General features: G+C 40.9%; 1 protein-coding gene across 1 annotated transcript in view; it reads right to left on the reverse strand.

Moving 5' to 3' along the window:
* Positions 1-9,751: 9,751 nt before the first annotated feature.
* Positions 9,752-21,617, reverse strand: part of LOC143785930 (pancreatic secretory granule membrane major glycoprotein GP2-like) — a 40,631-nt gene continuing 28,765 nt past the window's right edge. The window contains exons 10-16 of the mRNA XM_077275074.1: positions 20,873-21,081; positions 19,480-19,637; positions 17,901-18,146; positions 13,361-13,523; positions 13,171-13,249; positions 12,672-12,707; positions 9,752-10,273 (exon numbers count right to left, since the gene is read on the reverse strand). Of these exons, the coding sequence (XP_077131189.1) occupies positions 10,206-10,273; positions 12,672-12,707; positions 13,171-13,249; positions 13,361-13,523; positions 17,901-18,146; positions 19,480-19,637; positions 20,873-21,081 (959 nt within the window). The 3' untranslated portion in view covers positions 9,752-10,205. The remainder of the gene's footprint in view (positions 10,274-12,671; positions 12,708-13,170; positions 13,250-13,360; positions 13,524-17,900; positions 18,147-19,479; positions 19,638-20,872; positions 21,082-21,617) is intronic.

Below are 21,617 nucleotides of genomic sequence, written 5' to 3' on the forward strand. Positions count from 1 at the left end.
CCAAAGGGATGTGGGAATCCTATCCCAGAGTTACGAAGACCCAAAGAAGCTGTTGCTTTTTTTGCAGCATTTTTTCTCCTTTTCATTGCTTTCTATGAGCGAAAAAAAAAACTGCAAAAAAGACAGAAAGAATTGATATGTTGCAGATTTCAAAGTCGGGTGAAAAAACAAGCATGTGCATGAGATTTCTGAATAACTGCATAAAAAAGCACAGAAAAAAAAGAAACACTGCAAAAATGCAACTTGTGAACATAGCCTTACCAATTCAAGGTACTAAGACTGTCCTTTTGCCATCTGTCAGGCTGTTTTTTCTCTGTATTTTTTTCTGCAGTGCCATTCAATATGGAGTCATGCAGTAAAAAATCCTATATGTCAGAAACGTCAGCACGTCAGCACGCTCATAGTAAGTTTCTTTTAATATCAAATCTTTATTATATTTCATCCAATGCTCAGGAGCCCCAAAGAATACCAGGCCCATAGGCTGGTGTCTGCTATGATTAATTGGTAATCCAGCACTGGTTAAAGGGGTTTTCCATTTTCAGAAAAGTTGCGTTTCCAGGCACCGTTTGTTTAAAAAACCCACACTGTTCTTTTCTCATCTTCCTAGATCTTTGGTCTCTGTAATATTTTGCAGAGCTAACACCATCTTGATAGCTCTGAAGCCAATCAGTGAGCTTAGTGGTGTCTACTTGAGCAGCAAGTCATTGTAGCAATTATAGTCTGTCAAACAGGGGTAAACTTGACAGTTATACACTAAATAGTGGTACAAAGTTTGGGGGTCACACAACAAATAATGATACAATGCTTACGGGTCACAGAACAAAATCAGCCATTGTATTGGAAAAGAGTAGGCGTACCAAAATTCTCAGACATTTTGGAAAAAATATCATTACACTACTCATTAGAGTCACGCTTTGCTATTTTTAACGTTAGTTAAAAAACAGTCTAAAAAATGGGATAAATGGAAATCAATTTTCGCTATTGCCTAAACCTAAGATATATTTTGGTGTTCAAACTGATTCTTGACACTTAGAGTCAATGTCTGGCTGATAGACATTACTTGCCGATCGGGTCAACACATCATTTTTGTATTTTGTGTTTTTTTTTAATCCCGGTTTACGTCAATGTACTGGTCATTAAGAACTGCTAAATCATAATATAATTGTAAGATAGATACATTCTATATTTGCTTTAATTCCATATACAAATGCGATTGAATTGTGTATCTTTGGAATTTTCTAGTTTTTATTGTCATCTTCCTCCCGTTTCCCTTCCCTCCCCCTCCAGTTATACCACCCCCTCCTCCCACTTCCTTGTTTCCTTCCCTTTTCCACATCCACATCCCTCCCCTTTTTTAAATCAATAAACACAGTTAAAAATGGATCAAAATCAGGGCACAGAACCTGGCAGTAACACATCAGTGGTGGCACCGAGCTTGGTGGTTACTGATAGGAAGAAAACCAGTCTTTTAGTATAACTTGTGGCAAGTTGTTCCTAATAGCCAGTCAAAAAGAGAGTTAGATGGGAGGTGGACATGTTTCTCCAATAGTTTAGAGCAGGAGTGGGGTATCTTTTCCCGCTAGAGGACATTGGGATATTTATATCATCATACGTTGGCCAAACAAAATTACCAACTTGAAATGTAGCCTCCAATGTTTGATCAAACATTTAATTACCCTGTCAGGTTTACAGTAGCTGTGGCAATATAGAGAAATGAGGTTATTTTTATGCCAACAGCATGTTGCTTTATATTGGAGATATTCAGAAGTCTTTCTATGGCCGCTGTTACCCCTGGTGGATTCAATATCTGAACTGGCTTTTATGGCATATTCACAGATAAAGGTGGTTAAGAAATTAAAATATTTGGGAATTAACATTACAAAGAGACCGCAGTATTAAATTTATATTATATTGATTAAAATCTTGCCCCACTATTAGATAAATTTGTGACCAAGATAAACATCTGGTGCAAATTGGTTATGTGTGTTATAGGTAGGGGCTATTTAATTAAAATGATACTGATGACATAGCTTTTATATAATGCATAAATCACAATACTCCTAATACCATTGAGGTATTTCAATAAACTTCATAGCTTTTTGAGTCCCTCCTATGAAAACACAATAAGCCAAAATTGAATTAGAGCAATTATAAAATTATAATATCTCTGGGGGAGTTGTAACACCTAACACGTGGGTATCATAACTTGTCTCTCAGAATCAATAACTAAGTGGATGGGGGTAGGGAACATATATCAAAGCTGCAGGTACAGTAGGTTGTGTTATAACTGCAGAAAAAGGCATGGACCGACCATCAAAAAAATTATACGTTGATCTATTGTGGCTAAGCAATAATTTACAAAACAGAACATGAGGTTCTAAGTTTTAATGTTCTGGTCAAACTGTATGAAGCCCACTACCACATCATGATGAACCTCTCAGTGAGTCCTTGACCTGTTTTGTTTTCTGCAGCAGTGTGTTAGTTACTGACAGGATTAATTATTGGGACCAGCCCAGGATGGGATGAGCTAAATGGGCACAACAGAATGCAATTTTCTGTTATCTGATAGATAGGGAAAGCAATGAGTAGACCTGTGGTCTTGTTTCACGCAGACCTGCTTGTGAATGGGTGTTCTTCTCCCAAGAAAGGAAGCCACATTGGATAGCAAGTTCTGAAGAAAAGCAAGGATTAAATGGCAGATGGATTCTGTATCTCAGGCAAAGGGCCTAGCAAGGACTTAGGGTACATTCACATTGCGTTCGGGTACCCATTTGGTGGCCCCGACGGGAATACATCAGAATCCCAGTAAAGCGTAGTAGACTGCATCTGAGTGTCCTCCTCCTGTAGGCATACACTCCCGAAAATGATGCAGGGTAAAGCACACGTTCGCCATCACCATTATAGTATATGGCACTGTCAGCACATGCGTCCGAACCCCGAAAGCATCATAAAAGGAGGACAGGTTCCATATCTCAGGACATGAGTCCTAAAGCAAGAAAAAAGCTGAAGGAAGGACTCCTTATTTCAGGAAATCAAGGTTTAGTCAAACTATTATCTATACTAGATAAGAAACTAGAGTGTAGCCTAGGCTGACTTATCTAAGGCTACTTTCACACTAGCATTGTTTGCGGTACGTCGCAATGCGTCGTTTAGGAGAAAAAACGCATCCTGCAAAGTTGTCCGCAGGATGCGTTTTTTCCCCATAGATTTACATTAGCGACGCATTGCGACGTATGGCCACACGTCGCAACCGTCGTGCGATGGTTGCGTCATGTTTTGGCGGACCTTCGGCACAAAAAAAGTTACATGTAACATTTTTTGCGCGTCGTGTCCGCCATTTTCGACCGCGCATGCACGGCCGAAACTCCACCCCCTCCTCCCCGGACCTTACAATGGGGCAGCGGAAGCGTCGTAAGACTGCTTCCGCTGCCCACGTCGGGCATCACTTTCAGAACGCGCGTCGGCACGTCGGGCCGACACTAGTGTGAAAGAAGCCTAAGCCAGTGAGGTCCTCACAAATCAATTGAGACAAGCTGTGAGGTGCTGCTATCGCACTCCTTGACCCATGTGTTCCTCGAAGGAGAAGATAAAGCTTCCCATAATGGTTTGCTGAACTTATGCAACATGTAATTGAAATAATGTACTGCCACGTGTAACCGTACCGTTCCTGCTTCTGGATTGCGTAGAAGATATTTTCTTAAAGTGTTCTGTCTGCTACATGATATTTATACTTCTCAACATAATGTTCAGTAAAAATTTTCTTTTTGGACTCTGGTCTACCTTATTCACATCTGCCACATCTTATAGGGTCCTGGCCTCCTAAATCAAGCGGCAGCATGTGGTCTGTCACGGTGTATTGCCAAGGTAACAGCAGCACATACACCAGGCTAGGACCCTCATTTTCTTGTAGAGTGGCGACCGCGGATCATGCACGCCACGGCTATCGTTCCCCACATTACAATACACTGACCACCACTGAGTTCACAGTGCACAAGCAGTTGACAAAGCTTCCATGCTGCAAGGAAAAGCCCCCACAGCTCAAGGTGACACCACTCTCACCATTCCGAAACCTCCATCCCCAACATTATATATTATTTGTACTGGCTTATATAGCACTATATTTTCCATAGCACTTTCCAGATATCATCCTTACTTTTCCCATGGGGCTCATAATCTAAATTCCATTTCAGTATGGTCTTTGGCATGTGAGAGGAAACCAGAGGAAAACCAGACAGATACACAAACTTGAGGAGAACATACAAACTTCTTCAAGTTGTTGTCCTTGGTGGGATTTGAAACGAGGACCCCAAAGCTGCAAAGAAACAGTGGTAACCACTGATCCACCGTGTTGTATGGCATAAAAAACCTGCCAAAAATTGATTTATTAAGCAATTTTGTTGACTGAGAAAGAAAAGGCATTTTCACAATGTAGCATGGCAACCACCCATTCCATGAACTGGTAGGTTGTGAGTGATGGTTTCAGCAGTATTTTGCACCTGTGTTGCCTTCACTTTTATAATGGGGCTGCAGCATCCTGTAGGTACTGTAAATTTGGTTACCTTTTTTCAGCGATGTTTTTTTTTTTTTTTTTTTCTTTTGCTGTGTTTTGCTTGGCATTAATCTAGTAGCGGGTCACGAGCATGTGTATTTTGGCCATAATATCGACCAATACCTCAAGTAATTTATATATGTTTGAAAGCACTTTTTTTTTCTCATTTTTATGCCATCAATATTGGCCTTGTAAGCCCAGGTGCTTGACTCTGTGAATTACATTTAGGCTACATTCACACATTCAGTATTTGGTCAGTATTTTACCTCAGTATTTGTAAGCTAAAACCAGGTGAGGAACAATCAGATGAAAAGTATAATAGAAACACGTCACCACTTCTGTATTTATCACCCACTCCTGGCTCAACGTTTAAAGGGGTGGTCCGAAACAAAATTATATTTTCATCCTAAACTCTATTTAATGTCATAATCTAATATCTTTTTTAATATACTTTAATTAAAAACTCCCAATCATTTCCTAAATAATCTAACTGGGTTTTTTTCTACAACCTCCTCTTTGACTCTTAGCATGAAAAGTGGGATACGAGTTGTCATCAGGAGGTAGAGGCTATGGTCTCTGCCAAAGCAGCTGCCCCCACTCTGAAAGTAAGCATAATCGGTGAGGTCAATTTCAGGGGCTGAGCTAGTCCCTGCTCTACTGAATATGTGCTGGTCGTCAATTCTGATGGATGCTCAGTAGATTCCCTTCACATTGCCCTGTTCTTACCAGTGCATAGTGACAACACAGTCTCTCGCCAGCTCTGATCAGAAGTGACCAGCCGACAACAGAGCGCACTGTCATTACACAGTGCAGGTAGAGAACGAGCAAGTAGGGACCAGCACCACCCCCTATAGTGACGTGACGTGACAATGAATCTACTGAGCATAGATCAAAACTGAAAAATGACACATACTAAGTAGGGCAGGGACTAGTCCAGCCCCTGAAATGGAGGTCATTGAAAACACTTCATTTCAGGGAGCTGCAACAGTGACCGCAGCCTGTGTCCCTTGATGACCCTTCGTTTGAGTATACCAGCATGCTTTAAACAAAGCATTATCAAAGAGGAAGTAGTAGAAAAAAAATAACACAGTTAGATAGTGTAGTTAGGGAAGGATTAGGAATTTTTTTTATTAAAGTTTATTAGAGAAAAGATTAGATTACTACATTAAATAGAGTTTAGGATGAAAATAAAATGTAGTTTCAGACCACCCAATTAATAGTCTGCTTAAACAGACAGACCACTGCCGATCAGTAATGATTTACTGCTTGGTGAATATTTTGTGCCGCTGGGCAGTCTGTGTATATCATAAATGAGGGAACCTTTAAAAGATTTGAACAGTTACAAAGTGACTTTAGTTTAACCCATAGTCAACTCAATAAATCCTCACTATTCAGATACGCTTATCATTTGCAGACAAGGATTTAATTTTTTTATTTACTAATCTTTGATAGAAAATTTGAGCCAAATTAAACCTACTGTAAATAGAAGAAGGACTTTGGCTCTTTGGCTGAGGGTCAATGGAATACAGTCTTAGAATATTCTCCTCAACTGTCGCTTTGTGAAGCGCAAAGACAATCACAGATTTGTACCCCTATACGGAATAAATATTTACATCCAGTAACTCACCTGTGAGAAGACGGAAAAGTGAGAAGACTGCACAGTTAGTATATAACAGAGTGTCTGCAAGCGAATACCACGATCTGCTGGTCAAAGATTACAAGAAAGGGGAAAACACAGATAATTGCATGGGCAGGAACTGATGAGAGAAGGGCAAGTTCCCTGAGGGGGGCAGACTAGGGGAGACACCAGGCCAGGTGTTAGCTGTGTCACAGTTAGGAATTATAAAAAGCCCAGGAGGGCAGAGAAGGAGGGGAGTCGATGCCTGAGCCTCTATTAGTGCAGAGGTATAAAAACAGCTGAGCTGATTTATAGTCATAATTACTAGCACAGGACAAACTAGAGTCAACCAGAGACAAGTAAGCGGAACCAGAACTGTGAGAGACCACCAGAGAGACGAATAGGAGCAATCATGTGAGCTGTGACCTCAGCGTAAATTACAGTACAGAGGGGACTGAGGCCGTGCTTCAGGAGATGGAGGTGGCCAGAGTAAACACATCGCTGAAGCGACTGATCGCTAAGAGACTTGCGGCCTAACAGAGTAGTACCACTGACTCCCGTTAGGGCTTGTACTGTTATTGTTATTGTGACATAGTGACAAATAGGAGACTGATGGTGACGCACCAGAAAAGTGTATGATAGAGATCAATCAATTCATTATAATTACGTCACCCCCGATTCTTTATAATTACATGTCCCCTCTTCAATGAATTAGAATATAATGTCCTCTGCAGCTCCACTTCTCGTGGCTGGCACACACATGCAGGTGCAATGCAATGATGACATGATCGCACAGACACATAACAGATGGCGCACAAAGCATTATAATGAGGACAATCTGGCCATTGAACTCATTATAATCTGCCTATGCATATGGGCAGCACAATTACAAATGCAAGTTAATATGCTAGTTCAGATAAATGTTTTGACACACTGATGGTTTGCGTGTAAACAATTGCAGCATATACTGCGTTGATCCATATTCTGGATGAGATTCACCCATTACGAGTCAATCAGTGCTTTAAAAAAACGCTATCCATTTGTCATGCGTATTTACCTGTATTACTTATGATGATAGTGAGAAAGAAAATAAGTAGAAGGAACACAGAAAAACAACTTTTCATCCCAGTATGGAGTAATGAAGGAGCAGATGAACTCTTATATGGATAAAAGAAGTAAGGAGACAGTCTGGAGGCAGTGTGGAGAACTACAGAGCTCTAAATTTCAGCCTGTCAGAATACACACAGAACATGACCAACCACTGTCTACAAGAGGAACCACTGTAGGCATCACTCCATGACCTCTCTCAACTACAACACATTTTAAAGCAGCTTCCAGAAATCTACAGACACTACTTGAGCTGAATATGGATACATAAAGAAACTATGAGGTACCCCTAAGTGATCCAAATGAAAATGCTCTTGTAAGAGGTAGTCGGGTTGTCATATTTCCCCGTGAAGACATTAATAACATTATTGTATTGTAGTCATGTTATGTACCTGTTATGTTGTCTTCCCTTTGATAGGTTTAGATTTCCCTATAGGTTGAAGGATCCTGTGTTTAGGGATGAGAAGGTTAACACCCAGAGAGGGGAAGAGTGACTGGGCATAGAGAGGAGACTAGTTCCGAGAGATAGTAGTGTTTGTGAGGAAGTGAAGTGAAAGGACAGATGGACCGGTGGAGGGATATACGGCGCTCAGTATGAAGATGGAATAGTAACAGAGGCGGCAGGACATCACAGGCAAGTGGGTAACTCCTGCAAGGAAAAGGCTTATAATTCAGGAAATCGTACTGTCCAACAGAATGTTCACCTTAATGGAAAAGGTATCACCCTGATGTGGGTACTGACATGGGGATCAACAACTCTAAGGGCTAGAAAATGCAAAGAAACGGGGAAAGAGGTTCATAGCGACACACCAGGAGTGGTATGACCCTAAACCCAGGAAAATGCAGGCGTTCCAAATGTCCACCTTTTCCTTTGTTGTACCTGTTCCCAGGAACAATAAGCTAGCTGTAACTCTGGGGAAGGAGCCGGTGTATTGTATGGAAGGCTATGGAGAATGCATAACCTGTAACTCTCTGTTCACCAGTTTGGCTATGCATAAAACGGACATTGTTTGTAAAATCGGGTTTGGGTTCAAGGGTTGAACTTGGACCAAGTGCATCAGAGTGGACTGTGGAGATCTCAGAATTCAAAGTACTGTTGCACATGCACACTCCCAACACCCCTTTATCTGTAACGTGCTGAGGTCTACGCACATTTCGGCGTCTTCATCAGGGGGCGGCATCACTCAGGGAAGGGGATGTTTAAAAGGGAGGGTAGATCAATAGAAAGAGGCACGCAGTGTGGCTTGTCGCAAACTCACACAGGAGGTCACCAAGCATCGCCACGCTCCCTGATATGAGAGTCTTCAACAATGCCGCAAAATTTAGTGAAATGAATTCTGGTGGTTCCCTGGTTAATGAGGGATTTTTTTGTCCTACTGTTTAAAGTTTTTTACATAAAGGATACTTAAAAAATTATAAGTGTTTTTTTTTTCAATTTTGCATATCTCTATATTAAAAAAAAAATCAGAAATGTTGCCATTATCGCACTATCTATGAAGCCCAGTACTAGCTTTGAACTTCCTGTTCTTATAGAAGACTTTAAAGTAGTCTCATTATTATCATTATTATTAGACAGAATCACATTGAGAGCAGGGGTGGACAAATCATGGTGCAACAGCAGAGGTCCAAGATGTAAGGGGGGCTCTACTACCTCCAAGGCAAGTGGAATTGTGCATTATGATGAGCTACTGGTCTGCAAAGGGCCCATATATTGTTTTTGCACAGGGGCCAGTTTCTGATTGTATCTGCCAGGGAATGAGAGGTAACAAACTTTTATACAGTACATAAAACGGGATCCACCACTCAAATTAGGGGATGGTCACAGCCCACCACCATTTCCTTTAAAGGGGTTGACCAAGATTAGAAAAATAATGCTGAATTTTTCCATTTTTTGTGTGCTTTACCTTTCTACAGCATATCCTTATATCCCTCCCCCTCTCCAGCAACCCTTCTGATCAGCTAAAGCTTTTTCTATGCATAGCACTTGGTTTATGTTGGTAGCTTTTACATTTTGAAGGCAGAAATAGGTTAGTCTATGGGACTTTTCAGGCTCAGGACCAAATGCACTTTATGTCAATAGGTGGAGATGAATAGGTGGCCGTTACCAGACATATCTCGCAATGGCTTATTTAGTGTTGGAAAGAGCGGTTCAAGGTGTTAAGTCCAATCATAATATTGGTGTGTTAAGGCAAATTTTAGTGTATGGCCAACTTTAGAAATCTGACACAGATATGGGAGATGTTGTGTAGGGTCATCAAACTAGAGAGATAATGTTACAGATGATTTTGCTCCCATAATAGACTAATTAATGGTGACACAAAAAGGAAAACATTATCCAACCAATTCTTCCTTAATTATTCTCTTTTCTTTGATTCTGTTTTATTCTGCAATCATTAACGCCTTTTGCTCCTTCCACCCCTGTGTCAGGTTGTAAACCAACAAGGTCAGTATTTCCAATAAAGAAAACTCAATTATTTAACCCAACAAAAGTTTATTAGTCATAAAAACAGATTTTACATTTTAAAATGTGTCACATTTACAAAATAATCATACACCGAAACAAAATCCCATAATTTGCTGCTTACTTTTTATTTCTATTAGCAACTTAAGAATTGGAAAAGTTGACACTGCATAGTATCAGCTGAAAATAAAAGATTTGGGTCACAGATTTACTAAAGCATTTTGGAAATTAAAATCCATGACGCCTTGTCTCGTGATGGTCATCAGTGGTGGAACTTGAAGCTCACGTGCCTCAAAGCAAAATCTCCAACTGGCGAACAAATATTGGGTTCAGATGATCCAAAGAAATTAAATGCTATCCCAGACTAGTACATAGCAATAATATAAAGGTTCTTTTATAAAACATACTGTAAGTGTACTATACATGGCGAGAATATAGTTGTCGCCCCAATCAATGATTCATCTGAAGATCTAACAAAACCAAACTTGGGTCATCAGCAGGAGGACAAAGCCAACGAGTGCAGAAGATTCATGTGTGCCTGGAAAAAAAAACCCTTTTTTTTAATAAGAATTGTAACATCCAATTCATCTTCAGATGTGTTTGCCAATAAAATCCATTTTTTGTCTATCCGTAATATGACAAAATATTACATTGGGTAAAAGCATCCAAGTATATTTTGTGTGCAGCGCCTATGAAGACCTACAAGTCTTCATGGCTACCGACTATAAACAAACCTTGGTTATAATCTGATCCTGAACTCAGGAGTTAATCCCTAATGTATTATCAGAAAATAAGGGAGGTTTTATCTTATATGCATTTTTAAATTGTTTTTCTTTTCAATTTTTCATATCACTATACATATTATTAAAGAAAAAAATAAGAAATCGTATAATTTTTACACTGGCCTCTAGACCTTATGCTAGACTCACACTCTTTATTTTGTCCAGAATACTTTCTGAGGCCATGTGCACACGTTCAGTATTTTTCGCGTTTTTTTCACGTTTTTTCGCTATAAAACGTGATAAAAAAGCGAAAAAAAAAAAACAACAACCGCTTACATATGCCTCCCTTTATTTTCAGTGTATTCCACATTTCTTGTGCAAATGTTGCATTTTTTTCCACTAAAAAATCGCATGGCGGAAAAAAAAGCAACATGTTCATTAAATTTGCGGAATTGCGGGGATTCCGCACACCTAGGAATGCATTGATCTGCTTACTTTCCGCATGGGGCTATGCCCACCATGCGGGAAGTAAGCAGATCATGTGCGGTTGGTACCCAGGGTGGAGGAGAGGAGACTCTCCTCCACGGACTGGGCACCATATAATTGGTAAAAAAAAAAAGAATTAAAATGAAAAATAGTCATATACTCACCTTCGATGGCCCCCGGAGTCTTCCCGCTTCTCATCGGTGCACGCTGCCGCTTCCGTTCCTATAGATGGTGTGTGTGAAGGACTCGCGATGACGTCGCGGATGACGTCGCGGTCACGTGACAGCGACGTCATCGAAGGTCCTGCACACACACACCATCTATAGGAACGGACGCCGCTGAGGAGATCGGCTGTCTGCATGTGAGTATAACCATTTTTTTTATTTTTTTTATTATTTTTAAACATTCTATCTTTTACTATTGATGCTGCATAGGCTGCATCTATAGTAAAAAGTTGGTCACACTTGTCAAATACTCTGTTTGACAAGTGTGACCAACCTGTCAATCAGTTTTCCAAGCGATGCTACACATCGCTTGGAAAACTTTTGCATTCTGCAAGCTAATTACGCTTGCAAAATGCTAAAAAAAAAATGCGGATTTTTTGCTGAAAATTTCCGGTTTTCTTCAGGAAATTTCTGCAAGAAATCCTGACGTGTGCACATACCCTAACAGTTTCATTAGCACAGCAGACAAGATGACACGTCTATATACAGTAGATAACACAGGATCCACTATTCACACTGACCTTTGTCCAGGTTGGAGCATGCTTAGACTAGAAGCTTAGAAGGCTTATATACAATACATGGGGTATGAGACAGTCTATTGCTATTTTTTTTTACAGATTTTCAAATTTTTTGACATACTAATATAAAGGATATATAAAAAAATATTATTTTTTAAAATACGCATAAATAAAAAAAATTACCTAAACAGTAAGTAATTGTCATGAGGCTCTGTGAGTGCTTCCTGGCAGCCCTAACATGTCTACCATGATCAGGATTGCACAAGCTATTCCGTTAACCAGAGCCCTGGGGATTCTCTGGCCTTCACTCTTTAACCCCTATACAGGGATCTGGACTTACACAGGGGTCCCTGGGCAAGGGACACAGTCAGCTGCTGCTCGATTGTGCAAGCTGGCTAGTAGGAAGGTCAGGTGCTGGGTCAAAACCAAGAGGGCCACAAAGGTAAAAAATTATCAGGCAGGAGAAATGTCAATAAACAAGCCGAGGTCAAAACAGGAATTTACAAAAACAACACAGGAACAGAAACCACAGATCAAACCAGGGAAGCACAAAGCTATATCTGGCAGCTTCCAGCAGTAAACTGGAAGATTAAGTATGGTATGTTGCTCTCCAATTGGCTGGACTAGGGGGCTGATAACTTCAGCTGGACAAGAACACACCCCCATACTGCCATACTGGAAAGCACTGCAGATCCCTGCTAGCCAAATCTAAGTGGCTGGCCAGAGCCAAAGCCATCCAGAGCTTCTGCTAAAACATCTCTATCTCCAGTGCTACCGGAGGCTCCTAGTGACAGAAGCGATCATCGCAGGAGCAAGTCCCGGAGGAGATGTGGAAGTAATTTCTTAATGACACATTTTCTTTAACAAGAAGAGGGGAAAAATGTATACATACTTACTTTACGGTAACAAACAGAAACTGGTCATAAAACTAGTAATAAAAGTGCATATATTCTTCATGAATATGTACCACTTAATGTCATACTTACCAATACTGCCGGAAGGTGGAGTGACTATTACTTCATCTGTAAAACAATGGAAATAAGTTACCAAACATGAGAAAGAAGTGACCAGTGAATTGAAAAGACCTTTGTATCGGGACAGAGAACTCCTAGAAGAAAGTTGACTTCTGAAGGCTCCTTCTTCATGATATGTTCTGACATTTCGCTATTGAAGCCTATTTTTATTTTTTTGGTGGATTAGATGACGCCCATGTAAATAATTTTATCAAACATATTTTTACATAATAAAACTGATTAGCTGATCCCTAGACTCTGTTCATTCCTTGGCTAACACTAATATATGGAAAACATTTCTTCAGCTTTCACAAGACTGCATTCCCCATTCTACGTTCTGCACACCTTCCATTTATACTATGTCTCATTGTAGTGGTAATTGTGTAAAGTAGCACAAAAATACCTTTTTAAGCGGAATCAACACTTTATAGCATTTGACCATTTTTTATCATCACACAACTGGGATATTTACCTTCACGACGAATTGGACCCAGACTTAGCTGATAGCTTTTTTCAGCTGCTGAACTTCGGGACCGACTTCCAGAACACGACTGTGATAAAAGCATTATATTATTACAAGGCAGTTGTATGTCATAAAATTATGCAAATTGTACAAAGAGGCAAAACAATGCAAGACACAGCAATGTACAGTGTGTACTTACAGGGGCGCAGGATCCAGCAGTGACGTCACACAGACTGACAGCGCAGTGAATGTAGACATAGTCATGATTGCCGACAAATTTAAAGACTTGAACTGATAAACGACCTTTTTTTGAGACGCCATTTTCTGGTACACTAATGGTTGAGTCTTGTTTGTTAGGACAGCTACAGAGGAAAATAATACAATACGAGTAATACAATCAATATCTACAAAAGTCATTCTGAACATGTAATATGTCTAAACCATTATGTCTCTTAGGACTGCTCAATGCACAGGGGGAATCTCGGACCATCTCCGCTGCGGTCCCCCATTCTCCTCCAGCCGCAGTGGAGCCTGCTCAGTGGAGACGTCGATCCCAGAGTCTGGCTCAAGCTGATACTGTGCGCTTAGTTACTGCTGCCTTTCCAGGCTCTGCCTTTGTAGCCAGCACTGATCAGCAGCGAGCAGGCGTTTCAGGGACTGAGTCCTGCTTTTCCCATACTGAACATGCCCACAGGACGACATCCCATTGGAGGTCGGGGGTCACACGCTCAGGTCCTGTAGCAGCTCCTATTGGACCACTAGGAAGGTCCTTGAGTACTACAGCTATAAAAGGTTTGCATGGTCGCACTGCCATGCGCTAGTATAAATCTATTATGGTGTGTCTGTGGATGTGTGCTTGTTCTTGTGACTGCTCCTTAATCATTCCCATTCCTTGTGTTGTTGAATGTTTGCGAATGTTGGAGCTACCTAGTGCTATCCTACACCAGAGCACGATCTGTACTACGTCAAACTAGCAGTGTCCGCCTGGACGGCACTGCACGCATGCAATCTTTACTTATCCTGACAACTGGGCAGTGTAGGGTGGGAACTCCCACTTGATCTCTGCATCTGACTTGGGGCGTCCTCAGGCGCGGGCTCAAAAGCCACTGAGGGTCAGAGCGGGATCAATCACCAGCTTAGTGTGGGTGAGTCTCAGGGATCCCACTAGCGTTCGTCTGCTGCATCCTGTGTTCGCTAACAGGGCACAGCGTTTCATTTGTTTCACTGCGACACTGTGAAGCAAGAGAGTTCGCTTTAGTTCTTACCGGGTGTCTGAACCCGAGTTTACTCTGGCGTAGTACCGCCATATAGTGCCGCTATTACTTAGCAGCAGGTTCCATCTCTGCACGGTGGACCCCAGGCTGCGAACACACCTTTACCTGGTAAAGGTTAATCTATTCGGTGCGTTCCACCAGCCGTAACATTCAACTTCTCTGTTCTAACCTCCTAGACTTTTTTTGTGTTGATTCTTTGTTTTTTGTCTTTTACATTTTTCACTCATCTTTTCCCTATCGAGCTTATTTAGCTTAATCAAGAGATCAATAACGCTTTAGTTCAGTCAACCATTCAAAACCTTCACCCAGTATAATAATGTTGTCACTTTAGGGACTTATATTTCTTTTTGACTCCTGCTAGGGGAAAAATATCTAATTTGCAAATGTGTACTACAGCAAAAATTAAAAATAAATACAGCCAAAAATTGTAAAAATATATATATTTTCTTTATATATTTGTTTATACAAAATATTGCTTTCTGATCAAAGGGTTCTTTTAACTTGTAATAAGCACTCAATTATGGTGCCCAGTTTTGGCATCCAGCACATGTTATCATGGTGTTTGCCAATATCCAACCCTTGCTTGCCACAGTGCATTTCCCCTAAAAATAGTCCTACACAGGATCTCACCATCTAATAGCAAATAGATGAAATAACTAGGGCTGGCCTCCATTCTTTCAAAGCTGCAACAGAAACCTGCAACAGCAACCTCAATCAGCCTTTATACTGCATATGCGCTTGGTGTTTGATAAGGAGGTATTCCGGAATCTACTTTTCAGATAAATATTGAAATTCCCATATGGGTAAAAGGTGACAGATGAGCATGCACATCCATCTCATCCTCTTGGCAACGCAATATAAGGCCCCATTCTCTTGAAAAATATGGGACCCACCAGTGAGAAAGGCATCTATGAGACATTTACGACATATTCCCTCAATCTTTACATATATATCCACAATTGGAATATGCCTTTTAGGGGTTCTTTGGGAATAGAAAAAATAATAGCTTAAGGAAATGTCATTGTAAATTAATTCCTAAATACCATTAATTAACAAATCATAATTGTTTTATCTAGCGTGGTAATCAGTTTAAAATTAAAATTGCTCCTGCCTTGTGACACTGATAGAAGCCTGTCCTAGAATGTTAGGACAGGAGTCTGTGAGCTTGTGCAGTGGGAAGTGCCTTCCCCTCCCTTCGTTTATAGAAAGATGATGTTCTTCCTATATTTTGATGTAATAATGAAGATATCAGGGATGCTGAGGTATGAAGAGGCTGCTCACACTGCTGTCCACACTTTCTTTTCATCTAAGACAGGAGATACAAGTGATTGCTGAGATAAGGAAAGACAGTTCACTTTGTTGTCCACCCTTTTTATCCAATACTGGAAATATAGGCTGCATAGGTATGGAGTGGTGCTTCTACTACTGTTGACCGTCAATCTGATCTAATGCTCAAGATTTCAGAAGTGCTAAGGTAAGAAGAGGCTGCTCATGCTGTTGTCCACCCTATCTTTATAATCTAGTAATGGACTGTCACGGGGGTACTGGGTAGACTACAGCTGATTACCCGGGCCCCTGCGATATCCCTCAGACTAGGGAAAACCCTGTCTGTCCCTCTCCCAGAATTTACACTGATGGTGTGCTTGTCTGGGCCGCCAGGCCTGACCCTGACTCCTATTTCTGCCCTGTGCTGAAACCTCCACCCGCCACCCAGTGATTAGACCACACACCAACCTCCACAGAAAGCACAGACAGGGAAAACTAAAAGTGCACCACGCCGCAGACACACAGGAAAACACTATAATGTGCACAGGGCAAAACAAACACAAATATAGGAAGGAGAAGTATGACAAAGGATAATACACCACCAGATACGATATTTCTTCTCCTAGACCACCACTCTAGACCGAGATCACCAGGCACAAGACACAAGCAATAATCGGCGATGCCCAAAGTCCAGCAGAACTATTTAAAGGCCACGGGCGTGACCCAGCCTCCAATCTGATTACCAGTTAGATTAACCCCAGACAACCTAGATAAAGTCTAGCCAGCGCCACTGAGCGTATAGTGGACGAATGCGGAATTACCGCTGTCTGTCGGACGCCCTAGAGTGAATAGCGTCCGACATGACATGGACATTTTGGAAGTGTTGAGATAACAAAAGGCTTCCCACAGTGCTGTCAACCTTGTCTATCTGATCTAATACTGGAGATACCAGAGCTGCTGAGTAGCAATTGTATTCCCCTCACTTAATTTGTAGAAAGTTGATATGCCTACTGTGGTATTGTGATGTAATACTGGAGATATAGGGGGTACGGAGGTGAAAATAAGCTGCTCCCAATGCTTTCCACCCTGTTTTCTGATCAAATTATGGAGGCAGCAGGGTTGCCAAGGTAAGAAGAAGTTGCTCACACTGTTGTTCACCCTTTTATTTTTACCTAACACTTGGAATACCAACGGTATTAAGGTAATGAATGGTGCTCATACTACTGTCCACCCTGTCTTTCTGATTTAATACTCAAGATTTCAGGAGTGCTAAGCTAAGTAGAGTCTTCTCACATTGCTGTCCACCTTTTCTTTCTTAACTAAAAATGGAAATTTTGTGAGTGCTGAGGTAAGAAGAGTCTGCTCACTTTGCTGTCCATCTTGTCTATCTGATCTATTAGTGGAGATACCAGAACAGCTGAGATAAAGAGAGGCTGCTCACTCTGCTGCTGATTCTGTCGATTTGACCTAATACTGGATATGCCAGGGTCACTGAGGTACCAAAAAGCTGCTCTGACTACTGTCCACCTTGTTTATCTTATCTAATATATGGAGATCCCAGGAGTGCTGAGGTAAAAAGTGTCTGCTCACATTACTATTCACCTTGTCTTTCTGATCAAAACTGGAGATACTAAGAGAGATGAGAAAAGAAGAGGTTGCTTACACTGCTGTCCACCCTGTATTTTTAATCAATACTCTAGATGCCAGTGGAACTATGGTAAAAAGAGACCACTGACATTGCTCTCCATCATGTCAATACAATCTTATACTGATGATACCACGGGTACTGAGATAAAAAAAAGGCCAGTTCCACCTCTGTCTAACTTATCCACTGCTGTCCACCCAGTCTATTTGATCAAATACTTAAGATACCAGGGGCGTTGAGGCAAAACGAGGCTGCTCACACTGCTGTCTATCTGATCTAGTACCGGAAATACCAAGGGCGATGAGTTAAGAGGAAGCTGTTCACACTGCTGCCCACCCTATCTTTCTGATCTAGTACTGGAGATACAAGGGGTGCTGAGGTAAGAAGAGGCTGCTCACACTGCTGTCCACCCTGTCTTTCTGAATGATACAAGGTATAGACATCTTCGTTTAGTTATTTATTTTATTCTATTTCCAGAGACCCCCTTCAAGTAATGTAAACTAATCATTTTCTGCAATATTCAATTATCTAATCAATAGATTATCAGTCAATACCTGTCTTGAATGATGTAATACTTCAATGGATCATCTGCGTTTGGTGAAGGTGTTGCATAACAGGTCCTCATTACAAGAACGTAGTCAAAAGCATCTCCTCCCTGAACAAAGACTCCAACGTACAGCATTGACTTGGTTGACAGCACAACTTCTGTTCCTTCATATGGAGTAGTATAGCTGCTGTCTTTATAAAGAGCCATGTATGCTGTGAATTGTCCCGTCCCTCCAACAGTGATATTTGTGGAGCTGTAGATGTGAAAACGTTAATATGTGAGTTCTAAAAATGTGTAAATGCTTTAAAACAATAATGGAAATATAAAAATTAAAAAAGTGTGGGTTTTTTTTAGAAACAGCACAACTTTTTATTTATGACCTGCAGGTGGTTTTGCATTTCAGACAGACATACTAGAATTTTAATTGGAGACAAGGACATAGAGAAAAATAGAACTATTTCTGGAAAAAGCATACTCTTTCCGAGATCCTTTTTTAAAGTGGTTTTCCCATGAACAAACTTATTTTAATCAACATTTTACTCAATAGATCTTTGAATAATAATAATTCACACAATTGGATGTGTTTAAAATAGATGTTCCTGTGCTGAGATAATCTTATAAATGTGCCCCTGCTGTCTACTGTGTAATGTCTGTGTCTGACCATACAGGAACATGGTCTGATCATACCACAGCTCGTGGGTAGGGGAGAAAGCAAAACAGAGTATACAGACATTACAGCAGGGGATCACGGCTTCTATTCTCAGTGAGGTAAAACTTTGCTTACAAACAGGCAGTGAAATGTTTTGCCTCACAAAAAAAAATCAGTTGTGATCCTGTGTTGTCCTGTCTGTATGCTCTCTTTTGCTCCCTCCCGTGCCCAGAAGCTGTGATAGGATTAGATCATGTTTCTGCATGGCCATATACAATCACACAATTGGGCAAGGTGGAATTTAATGTTCTGGATCTTTTGTTCCCGTAAGAGATAAGCCATTTTTAGTGATGAGTGAGTATACTCATTGCTCCGGTTTTCCGAGTATTTGCTAGTGCTCGGATATTTAGTTTTCCTCCCCTCAGCTACATGATTTACGGCTGCTAGCCAGCCTGAGTACATGTGGGGGTTGCCTGGTTGCTAGGGAATCCTCACATGTATTCAGCTTGTCTAGTAGTCGTGAATCATGTAGCTGCGGCAACGAAAACTAAATCTCTGAGCACTAACAAACACTTAGAGACCACCCGAGCGTGCACGGGAAAACCCGAGCAACGAGTATACTCGCTCATCACTAGCCATTTTACATTCCCTATGCATGTGTATTGCCAGCATAAGATTTGCAATTTCTAATTCCAGAAGACATCTTCTCTGGTTGATTTGTTAGTTATGCAGCCTACCCAGACTGAACACATTTCGCTTCAATTTTTTTGACTTACAAAGTACTAAATTATGGAAACTGCACTACAAAAATTAGGCAAATCCCCCCAAAAAGATGCAGTCACCTCAACCATAATGTTTGACTATATCCTTAACTTACACTAAGTGGACCACATGCAAATAAATACGTCAAAATAACGAAAAGTAGTAAATGAGCTACCTAAAGAATGGATTCACTGCCATGTTCAGACTGACCATCATATCCAGCAGGTACACACAATATATTGTCACAGTCAGTTCTTCATCTCTCGTTATTAACCCAGTAGATTCCAACAAAAGTTGCATTGTGCTTTTATAAGTTACATGGGTTCCATTTATCTACAGAAATATAAGATATAACCAACAAATGACTCATAAGTTTATACAACAGAGAAAAATACTAATATACTCTACCCATAGTTAACTCATTTTTATTATAATAAACTAGCAAACGGTAAATTAATAACTCAGTATTTCATAATTAATAACTCAGTAATTAATAACTCAGATTTTTGCAAAACTGCACGAAACAAACAGCCACGATAAATGCAGCAGCGGGGACTTGAACATATTTTTCGAGCACACCGAAGACACTAAGTTAGCACATGAGCATGCTTGGATTATGTCTTATCCGGGCACTTTTGCTCATCACTACTTAATAATAATTCCATCACCTGTGCTACACTAAGGAAATCCTGAAAACCTGACGTATTGGAGGCTGTGAGGACTGAAGATTGAGAAATAGTGCTCTATGTGACTGTTAGAGATAGCCAAACACAGCACTCAGCTTTTTCCGGCAGTACCATAGAGGTTGCACATGGCCTACCACCTCTCCATTCCGATGAGGTTCTCCAGGATCACTGTTCAGACCTCTACTGATCAGCAAGATATCTTCTATCCTACAGATAAGGAATACCTTCTGAAGATGGAAATAATCCCAGTGATTACCATCTCAGCCTTTCATAGCTGAGACAGGAATAACTCTGTTCAGGTTCTGGCTAAAGGAGGTGAGGCAATGAGAACAGCCAACTGTGGCTGAGCTTCTCGGCTGCTGTGACTCAGAAAATTATTGCTTTGTATTGGAGTTACGGAAGCAGTGTAGCTCATTCACTGAAAGCTAAACTGTAGTGATGAGCGAGTACACTCCTTGCTCGGGTTTTCCCGAGTATGCACGGGTGTCCTCCAAGTATTTTGGCGTGCTAGGCGATTTAGTTTGTGTCAACGCAGCTGCATTATTTGCGGCTGCTAGGCAGCCTGAATACATGTGAGGATTCTCTAAGAAACAGGCAACCCCCACATGTATTCAGGCTGTCCAGCAGCCACAAATCACGCAGCTGTGTCGACAAAAACTAAATCTCTGAGCATGCCAAAATACTCGGAGGACACCTGAGCGTGCTTGGGAGAACCTGAGCAATGAGTATACTCGCTCATCACTACCAAACTGTCTTTTTACATGGGATATAAGTATTAGGGGGTTTAGCAATCAACAATTCTCCCTAGACTAGATGAGGACAGTATGAACTCATGGCTCACTGTGAGGAACGAAAAAAAAAGTTAATAGGATGGTCACATACAATTATCTGAAGCCCACATGCTCCTGCTTGAAGTGGAGATGTTACAGTAAAGGTGTTCATGCTCGGATCATCACGAAATCCAAAGCAACTGGCATCATTCAGGGTAACACTATTGGCATTGAAGTCCAGACTCGTCAGCTGACATTTTTGAAAAACAGCTCTCATGTCGTAGACATCACAGGTCAGCTCAGGACGGATGTCTAAAAGAGCTGCAACATGAAACACATAAATGTTATTTACTTTCCATTCAGCCGTGAAATGCTTTCTTTTCAAAGCAACAATGAGGATCCTCGATCAAACATTATAATGATCTGGAATTATACAGACCTGGGTGCGGAAATGTTCTGAATGCTAATAGGAAGTAAAAAAAGCTTGAATCTAATAAACAAAATACAAACTTAAAGGGTTGTCTCACATTGTAAGCTGGGTAAAAATAAAAAGTGATTGTAAAATTAAGAAACTTTGCAATTTGCCTCTTCAGACCACTCATACTTCTCCCATGCTGCAGAGGCAAAACTGCCCCTGTTCTCAGCCTAGGACAGAGGTCAGCTGTGACCAGTGGGGCGACCATGCTACTGGTCTGAACTGTCGGTCCTTAGAAGCCCACCACCCTTTCCATCAGGAAGCTGAAAGTCAGAGGAGCGATGGGCTCCTGAAGAAAGAACTTTATAATACCACTTTAAAATATTAGCTGATTCTGTTTTAGAATGGTGAGTATTGTTGGCAGATAACCAGTCATTAGCAT

The sequence above is a fragment of the Ranitomeya variabilis genome, chromosome 7 (assembly GCF_051348905.1).
Source record: "Ranitomeya variabilis isolate aRanVar5 chromosome 7, aRanVar5.hap1, whole genome shotgun sequence".
Lineage (NCBI taxonomy): Eukaryota > Metazoa > Chordata > Amphibia > Anura > Dendrobatidae > Ranitomeya > Ranitomeya variabilis.